Source organism: Saccostrea cucullata, unplaced genomic scaffold (assembly GCF_032062105.1).
Source record: "Saccostrea cucullata isolate Sc308-1 unplaced genomic scaffold, CSIRO_AGI_Scuc_v1 ctg2618, whole genome shotgun sequence".
NCBI lineage: Eukaryota > Metazoa > Mollusca > Bivalvia > Ostreida > Ostreidae > Saccostrea > Saccostrea cuccullata.
The window spans coordinates 20,836-30,783 of NW_026919344.1; the positions used below are offsets into that span (position 1 = coordinate 20,836).

The 9,948-nt window shown below is 31.3% G+C and overlaps 1 protein-coding gene across 1 annotated transcript; it reads left to right on the plus strand.

The window, feature by feature from the left end:
* Positions 1-8,364: 8,364 nt before the first annotated feature.
* LOC134229705 (uncharacterized) lies at positions 8,365-9,492 on the plus strand. Its single transcript, XM_062711480.1, has one exon. The coding sequence runs from the start codon at positions 8,365-8,367 to the stop codon at positions 9,490-9,492; it is 1,128 nt and encodes a 375-aa protein (XP_062567464.1).
* The last annotated feature ends 456 nt before the right edge of the window (positions 9,493-9,948 follow it).

The following is a 9,948-nucleotide window of genomic DNA, read 5'->3' on the forward strand; positions in this document are numbered from 1 at the left end:
TATTAAATTTGATATTGATTTAAAGAAGAGGCCATGAATATACTAATTACCGTTTTCTGAGAGACTGTAGGCAATCTGGATACAATTCCTTTGTAGAATACGAAAAAAACTCACATATTCATGACTGGTTTTCTTAATTTTTCATTGAAAATGACAGTTTAAAATACAGTTTTTCATCTTGTATGCCTACAAATTATGCCCCGAAACACCTTATTTGACCAAGCTAAAGTTGTAAAGCATCAATAAAAGAATTTATTTCTCAAGTTTGATAAATCTGTAGGCACCTTTCAATTACTAGATCTTGACCTTAAACTAACAAATCATAAGATATGAATATTTCCTTTTTTGTTTTATTAAACTGCAGGTACCTTTGAATGGCTGTATAAAGCATAAAAAATCATACGATTTGATATTGAAGATTTTAAGTTTGGAGTTTTCACTGATAATCTATATTTGAATGAAATTAAGTGATTTTTTTCTTCCCATTTTTGATCTTATAAATAAATATGTTTTACAAGACCTAATAGAAAAAGAACATGCATGCGTGCTTTTCCAATTCCATAATGGACATGAACACCATTTATCCATGTGGTTGCAACGTCAATAAAGATAAGTGCAAATACGGAAAAAAATCACATACATGTAATTGTATGGAATAATTGTATATATAAGTAAAATTTTAAAATAAAAATGATTGGTTTCTTCACGGATTTATAATTTGTTAATGTTTATTGACTTATCGCGCTTTGAGCAACTTCGTACCTTCGAATTTATTTTAATAAAATTTTCTTTAATAAATACTAAATCTACAGTTTTTAAATATTAATTGACTTACTGCCCTTTAAGCGATTTACAAACTGCAAAAGTTGCTTTTTGCTATGCATATACATTCAGCAAACACCGCGAAATACAAACAAAACAAAAACGTTTTATGGAAATGTTTTCCAATGAAGATTAAGCTTCAAAATTGCATCCTTAAAATAACACTAAATCTTATGCACATTTTCAGTGACGCGTAAACAAAATGACATTAAAAAATCTTCTTCCCATTGTTGATGTAAAATGTATCGTCATGTTCATAGGATGGAAAAGGAGGAAATCTATTAATTTGCAGGATGGCTACTTTTCATGCATGGTTTCCGGACTTCTTGATGGAGATGTTGTGTGTTTCCCCCATTAGAGTCTCAATAATTTCGCATTTATACTTGGTACAATAAAAGATATGGCTACCTTTTGCTTTTGTCACAACAAATAAACGTTTTTAAAAAGTAATGACCTTTCTTCACTTTTTTAAATAAAAAAAGAATTTTATTGCTTTGTACCCTCAACTAAAACATTAGAAAATGTAAAAATAAAAAATTGCATAAAATTTCTATAGCTGTAAATAATGCATATTTATAACTTACTCATGGTATTCCACTGAAAGTCACTAAGGCGGGGAGAGGAAAAGATACCAAAAAAGTTGTTCACATTTTCCTGGTGTAAAGTATCATACTAATAATTTGTTCTTAATAATTCTGAATTCTATTGCTTCTTAATATATGATTTACAAAATTTTGTAAAACCTTATTTGCGAAGAAAATAAGGTTTAAGAGATTCTGCATTCAATTTGAGTTTAATAAAATGACATATCCTCTCTATAACTTGTGTCTAACAAGCGTATTTTTGAAAATTAAGCATTGTACAAATTCGTGAAAATTTAAAGACAAATAATAAATCTATGCACTTGTATTTATTTTAACTTGTTAAGCATCAATCTTTCCCATTTATATAAAATGAATTAATGTACGTTTCCGTCTGGGTTTGTTTGGGGAATCCCATAGTTTACAATTTAAAGCTTTAATAAGAAAACTCATGCACGAACATTGACTATCCTAGAGAAAATAACTATTCTTAACCCTTTTATCAAGTACAGTTCATCAATATATTAAGATCGACAAATATAAATTGAAAAAGTGATATGAAATTTGAATTATTTATGCTATTTAAAAGCCATATTCCTAATTTTCAAAAAAAAAAAAATCTCAACTCAAGAAAACTTGCTGAGCTGCACATTTTAAAAATACGAAATAACATTTATACTGTTTGAAAACGTACAACTTATTTCAAAATTAAAAGCATATTTGAAAATGATAGATTTATATTGGGTTGTGCTGCGTGATCTATTAATGTGGATGTTTAATTATTAGGAAGAAATAAAAAAATGTTTTGAATAATTTAAATTTTTACTGGTGATATATTTTACGAGTTGCCTCCCACAAATCAATTGACAAAGTAATCAGTGACATTTCATTTATTCTACTATTTACCACTAAATACGCCTTGTTAGGCATGATTTTTTTCCAGTAACTTGTGTTAAAGAAACTATGTACCGAGGACTCTTTTGTTTCATATGCAATATATATACGCATTGGTTTAAAAGCATGTCGTTAAAGCAAAATATTTGTAGATGTATTCATACATTGTATTTGTATAAAAGTAGAATACTATGCTATAAAGATTTCAAGGATTTCTGAAATTTAGTAAAATCTGCTTTCTGATATTTGATTCTTTGCATTATAATTTTCAAAACCTGCCCTTTTTCTAAATTATACTTTTTAAAGAAAACAATTCAAGGTCTTGTGAATGTTTTATTCCTACCTTTATATAGAAGATTTGTATTCACATTTGTGGTGAAAATGTGTCTATCTTATAAACTTTAACATTTAATTTTCTTAAATAAGAAGCTGAGAATTTCGGGTGATTTTTATTTGTGAACAAAAATTAGAAATGAAAACTGCCTATTCAAAATGATATATCAAAAATTAAAATTATACTTTTAGGATTTTTTATTGCTTTTTTATTATTTAAATTACAGACTGTAATGTTAAGATATACTTTCCAATGTCTGTAAACTTACCACCTATTTGACTGATTGAACATATGCATTGTATTTATTCACAAAGAATTAAAGTACAATTCTGGGATGCATATATTCTTTGATATTTTAATTTATTGTTGTCAACTTATCTTATGATCCGTTCCCCTCCGGTTTCTCGGTAATTCTGGGGAATCCCATACTTTTCTTCATTTCTTTCTGTAGGTCATTATACTGAAACCTTGACAATCTTCAACCCTGTAATTCTTTGTGTGTTACCTGATGTCCCACAAAGATATCAAAACAGAAACGTAATCAAGCGTGTAAAAGAGTTAAACAAATCAAAAAATGTTATTTGAAATGTCAAAGAAAATGTTAATGATATTCAACATGAGGTTATCAACTACCAAAAAAAGTTTCGAAGAATGTAAAGTGCATGGGAGAAGATGCTATGTAATACAGGACTGTTGCGGTATAAACCGAACCAATAACAACTAGGACAACCCAAAGACAATTACACGTAGAACCAGATATAATATCTCATCGCATTTGCTGTTGATTGGGAAATTCCGGGATCAGAAACAAGGGTTGTGTGATATTAATGACATAGCTAGACCTAACCAGAAACCACTATATCTTTCTTTACGTTATACAACGTACGAATCATAAGTAGTTTAGTTTTTTGCTTAAAAAAAGGTTCACAAAGGTCGATTATAATGGAATTCTGTCCCTGATAAGTTAATAACTCATTGTATAGATTACTGCAATGAGTGACTTCAGAATAATGTGCTATTAGTGTATGATCCCGATTGGATTACTTTTCAATGTACTGTTACAAAAAATATCCAACGAATGAAAGCAAGAGGAATCTTTAATCTAAGTGCCAAAATTATTTTTGACTTAAATATAGTAAATGGTCAATTTGGTAAAGAAATTTTATTTTTTTTTATCAAATTTGTTGAATTTGTTGTAACAATTTAAATTTGTAATAAAATATTTGGATTCATTACAAGGGATTCAACGTGCTACAAAAATATTGAATTCATTTTAACACGTGAAAATATGTAACAGAATAAATTCATCGAAAAGAATGGTTTAATTTGTTATAAGAAATTCAATTTCTTAAAATTTCAATATCATATTGTATTACTCTTTTCTTTTCGAATCTAAAATTTAGAGAAAAGAATTGGATACGATCAAGTGAAGTCTTAAATTCGTTGTAATGAATTAAATACATTAATTTGTTCTACTCTACTGTATTTTTTTTTTTTTTAGGAATATTCAATTTTACCAAATCATAGATTGGAAGTTTTAAATTATCAAAATTTACTGGAATTAATTCTACTAGAACTAATCCACCTAATACCCACAGCTCCCTTTCTAACGAGAAAATTCTTCAAATCATCAGTTTTGAATATATTTCATATTCCCAACAACCAAAATGAATTTGAATTGTCATATCTATATTTGAATCCAAACCCTCATAAAAATCCTCACAAAGATACATAGCGGTTTCCAATAAAGGTTCTACCATGCCTATTTCTTTACTCCTCACTAAAATATCAACAATTGTGAAGGAGAAACTTCTAGTGTATATGCAACAATATATTCAAGGAGTGGTGTAAATCAGATGTGGATACTTATAAATTTCAAGGAACTTTTGGAAAATCTGAAATCACATGTTTTTTTGAGACTAGGTCTTCCAACAATCTATTTGAATTTCCACAGGTACCTATTATTGTATTCATAAAAAGCAGAACTTTTCGAAAATCTTATACGTGAAAAGCAGAAAACACTTGCTGTGACCTTCAACTTGAAATTAAGGTTTATCAACGACGTATTGTCAATTAACAATTGCTTTCAAATCCCTATTAATGAAATTGGTAGAGAGTTTTGAAAAGTTTCTGTAATTCATGTTCTCTTTCGATAGGCTTTAACTCAACATTTTGATATTTCGACAATGTACTGTCACTAAGCGATGCTATTTCTATTCTCATGCCGATACGATCTATCTATCTATAAGCATGAGAAAAAAGATACTACAGAGTCTGACACATCTGTTTCATATTTTGGATATTATACGTTAATGGTAATCTAACAACCAAGCTTTATGATAAACGTGAATACTTTAACGTTTTAATCGTTAAATTCCCTAATTTACTAGGAATATCCAGCTATATATCTTTATCACCTGGATACGGGGTTTATATGTCTCAGTTGATTCGATACCAAAGATCATGCTCTACGTATGAACAATCTCTAAAACGAGGAACGTTAATGGCAAACAATTAAATTGATGAAACAAGAATATAAGCAGTCCCGTTGAACGTCATTATTTTAAACTTCTATGGTCGATACAATGACGATACAGTGACCTTGTCAGATAATACGATCTATCATTTAGTCAAATGACGACTGTCCCCCCTTTATTTTCGGATCATAACAGTCGCCCGCGTGGCGCAGTGGTTAGAGCGTCTGCTCTGGAGTCGCGAAGTAAAGTGTCAATCCTTACGTCGCGGGTTCGAATCCCACTGTGGGATGTTGAGACCGGTCCTTCGGATGAGACCGTATAAACCGAGGTCCCGTGTCGCAGTAGGGCCTTTAGGTTCCTTTAATATAACTGAACTTCAAGGTACTTGTGTAGAATCAGAATGATTTTTAATGAAATTGGTTTGCTGGTGAACATTCACAAGATGTGATATATAATTATGGTGAACATAAGCATTGTTTAAATATGCATAGTTTTACCTAAAATTAGGGAATAACTATCTTCTAATTTGGTATTTGCGACCGTTAATGCTGATTTAACGGTCGCAAACTGAGTTTTACCGGCGAAGCCATTCTAATGCAATCCAAGTATTTTGTTTGTTGTTTACATGAAATACTTCACGGAGCATTGTGTTTTGCGTCGCTCTATTATGACGTCACAATGAAGAAGCTTACACGCTCGTTAATGCTCGTTTTACTGCTTCAAACATCAGTGCATTAGCCAATCAAAACGTGTTTTACAAAACAATTGCATTAGAATCTTTATTGTATAAAACACAATTGGCTTCAATATTTCTTCGCGGAAATGTAAGTTAAAAAAAGAAACTTGAGGAAAAATTGCATGCAACAATGAAGTTCTTGCCACTACTCTTTCTAGGCCCTTGATCTCACCTTATCTATATTGCTGGATATTAGATTTCGTTTATTTTGTTGTTAAAAGTTATCAACGAAATTTTCAACATGAAATTTTTATGACTATATATTTAAGAGGATTACTTCGAAACAACGGAATTCAATGCCTATTTTAGATGTCAACTCAACAAAATTTTGTCCTCACGAAAATTTATGCAAGTACAGCATACCCTCTTTTAGATATTTACTATTTGTCTCTTTATCGATATCTCTTCGTCATCTCCACCTTTTTAAATAAGATTAATTTAAATGCATACAGAAAAAAATACAAAGAGGCATTAAAAGAATTTTATTTTGTTTAAATTTTCATTGCACAGGTGTATTCATAATTGCAAAGTACATAAACGTCAAAAACTTTACAATGATAGTTTGAAGGTCTTTAAGATACCACAACTAAAGTACAAAGCTCAAAATAAATAAGCAAACAACAATTGGCATTTTATCTTCTCGTGACTATTATGTAACAATGCTTGATGTTGTTCGCCCAAATTAATCTGTTTTTAAAAAGCAAACAATCCATAATTTCAATGTAAAATGTAAAGATAACGTGCATGCAGTGATTTATCTCATTAATCCAGTAAACAAAACCGTAGTGAACATGGCAAAAATTCAGGTCCCTGGAAACACAATGGAAAATCAATTTGAGAAAAGTACAAGATAAAAATTGTGTGGGTCCTGCATTCAATTTTCTGGTACACCAAAAACCGCAAACAAACAACCAAAAGGACCATATAGTGTGTGATATGGTGTGTGATGTATCTTTTCTTGGTTGGATTAGTGTATACACCCTTTCCCTTTCCTCGAATTGCAAAATGGTAACTGCCAAAAGGGCAGTCATTTATTTCTATCAGGCTTCACAAGTAAAGATTCAAACCTATATTCTATTTGCTGAAATATGACGTACATATCAACGAAAGGGTAAATAATGCTTCAAAATACAGTATATTGTAAAGTACATGCATGTAGTTCAGTGAACTATGAAGTGCAAACACGAACTACTCTTCATCATCAGAGGTTTGATCAGGTGCTATTGAGGAACAAGCATCTCCCGTTGACCGGTTACATTCGCCGTGTGCTCCTTATCATGATCGGACAAACAGAAAAAATCCATATACAACTCAATGAAAATAATAAACTAACAATTTCTATGAATTTTCAGCCAACGTTCGTCTTATTGATAGATTGTATTTGAAGACTCGGTTATTGTATCGACCATAGAATTAACAGATTGTTGCCTCTTAGGGACCCTTGATATTCTTGATTCATCACTCTATTTGTCAATAGTTTTAAATATTATTCGTAAGTAAAACGTTATCTTAGGTATCAACTCAGCTGGAAGACATAAACCCTGCTGTGCATCATAAACTATGCTGGTGATAATGGTATTTTGCTACAAAATAAGGAAAATTCAAGATAGAAAATATGATGTCACCACGTTATCATTAAGTGTTTAGGTTACCATAAACGTTCTTCTCAAGTAAAAATACCCAAACATTAAACATCTTTGTCAAACTCTTTAGCATATTTTATTTGGAGTTTTGTTGTGTGTATATTTTTTATTTAAGAAATATAATAAATAATGAACTTTTACCACGGTAGCGTAAGGTTTTTAAGGACAATGTTTGACTTATTTATTACGTAATGTGGAATGTTTTCAACAAATACATATAACAGTTAACCTGGCACATAAGCAATGTGATGGCATTATTATTTTGGAATATCACCCGTCGTCAAGCAAAGTTGACAGTTGCTACGTTCTATCACGCAAGAGGGTTCAGAAAGTAATAGCGTTTTATCACAAATATTCCTTGACGAATCAAAGTCAACTAATTTACAGAGAATTGTAATTTTGTCGTTTAACAGCTAGGCAATTCTCTTTTCTGGAAATTTAAAGAATTAGCTATCATTTACATGGTGGAACAAATCAAATGCGAAATGATTGATGAAATTGAATTGATCAAAAGAAAGAATCTTTGCAATAGTCTCACACTTAGGAATTACGACTATTTGACAATCTTTTTAGGTATGTAAGTATTTTGATAAAAAATCAAATATGTTTAAACCTGTGAGTAGTGGAGCTAAGCAGTGATACAATAAAACACTCATTCATCATTGCAGACAGTGATGATTAATTCATATGAACGAATCTCTATATAAATTCATATTCCATACCAGGTTTTATGGATTTCCAAAATGTCAAGATTTTGAAGCATGATACTGGTGAAGACTGCTCTTCATGTGATGATTGGCCTACACATATAATTAAAATAACTGTTATGATATAAAGCGAAGTGAAGGAATTTTATCTAGTACACATATTTATCAAGATGAGACTAGAACTTTTCGTTTTGTTAACCGTTCTCTTGAATATTCTGCACATATGTTCCAGTTCTTTGATTGACAATTCCTATCACAGGTATTGCCGGACAAACATTCATGGAGATCAAAACTGCTACTTCACGGTAGCCTATTGGTTCAATTTTCTAAATTTTCGTCAGTGGTTAGAAAAACTTCCAGATCCACTTGGTGATGTGTCATTAAACATTTACTGTTTTGATGGAGCCCATATTTATTTGCCGTTTCCATTCCGGGCCAGAAATCTCAAGAAACTGCATGTTAAGAACTGTCTGATCAGAAGTTTCATGTCTGAGTGGAATTCAACATCGCAATATCCCGACATCCTAGAGGAGCAAGAGATAGAAAATAGTGAAATTGAGGTTGACTATCAAACTATGCAAGAAGTCATTGGTAGCACACTCAACAAAAAGAATGACTGTGGGCAGGAAACGCTTATAAAGCTGACTTTGAAAAACAATACATACAAACCTGTGGTCAAGGATCCAAATGTTTCTATGAAATCCATGGCTGATTCATTCGAGGCTTTTCAGGATAGGATGAAATCTGCAGATTATTTGTGTAACTACAAACATCTCAAATACTTGGAACGTTCAGCTGAAACACCTCTTAGTAAAAACTACATGAATACTTTGACAGACAAATCACATTACCCAAGGTTAGAGACCATCAAAATGAGGTCAAATAAAATTGTGAATTTCCCAGAACAGTTTAAGAGATGGTGGGATGTTTTTCCTACACTACGTGAACTTGATCTATCCAACAACTCATTACAAAATTTTTCATTTGATATTCCTAGGAAACCCACAACAAACCTCGTACCTTTACTTGTAAATCTTAGACAGAATGACATAAAAATGGTTCCTTCAGACATTGACAAGTATTTGTCACAATTACCTATAATTATAGATGTGGGAGAAAATCCTATAAAATGTGATTGCAACGCAGAGAAACTCGGAAATTATCTAAGATCTGTTCGACGCCGATATCCTTTATACAAATACTTGACCGAGGTTGTATGCAAATCACCCAGTCAAGTAAAAGATATCAAACTTATTTACATAAACTATGAAAAATGTTCTCACACTAAGGAAATCTAATGTAAGAATTGTTATATTTAAATTTCTGTCCAATAACTAAACTACTTGTTGTGATTTTTTTGGTAAAAGGGTATAGATGTATTTACAATATTCATAAATTTAGTTTATTTATCTTGATTAATAAATGAGATTTAATCGGTGTTTGTTTTTGCTGATGGTGTTTTGTTCTACCCAAATATAGGCCTTTATCCTTGCAATTTTTATGGTTCAAAGTACAAAAACTGCATTATAGTTCAAATTTACCAGTTACTGCAAAAAATGAACAGGTTTCCATATTTCTTAAGATGAGATGTGTGGAGATAACGAAAAGTATTCCAGCCCCAAACTCCGTTAAACACTACAAAATAGGAGCGGAGCGAACAAGGACCTCCAAAACATCAGAGGTGGGAGCAGGTGCATGGAGGTGTGAGCATCCACTGCTGACCGGTCAAACCCGCCATGTGCTCCTTGTCATGA

What these genes read in the sequence shown, in the direction of transcription:
- LOC134229705 (XM_062711480.1), top strand. Translation starts at nt 8,365, where the DNA reads ATGAGACTAGAACTTTTCGTTTTGTTAACCGTTCTCTTGAATATTCTG.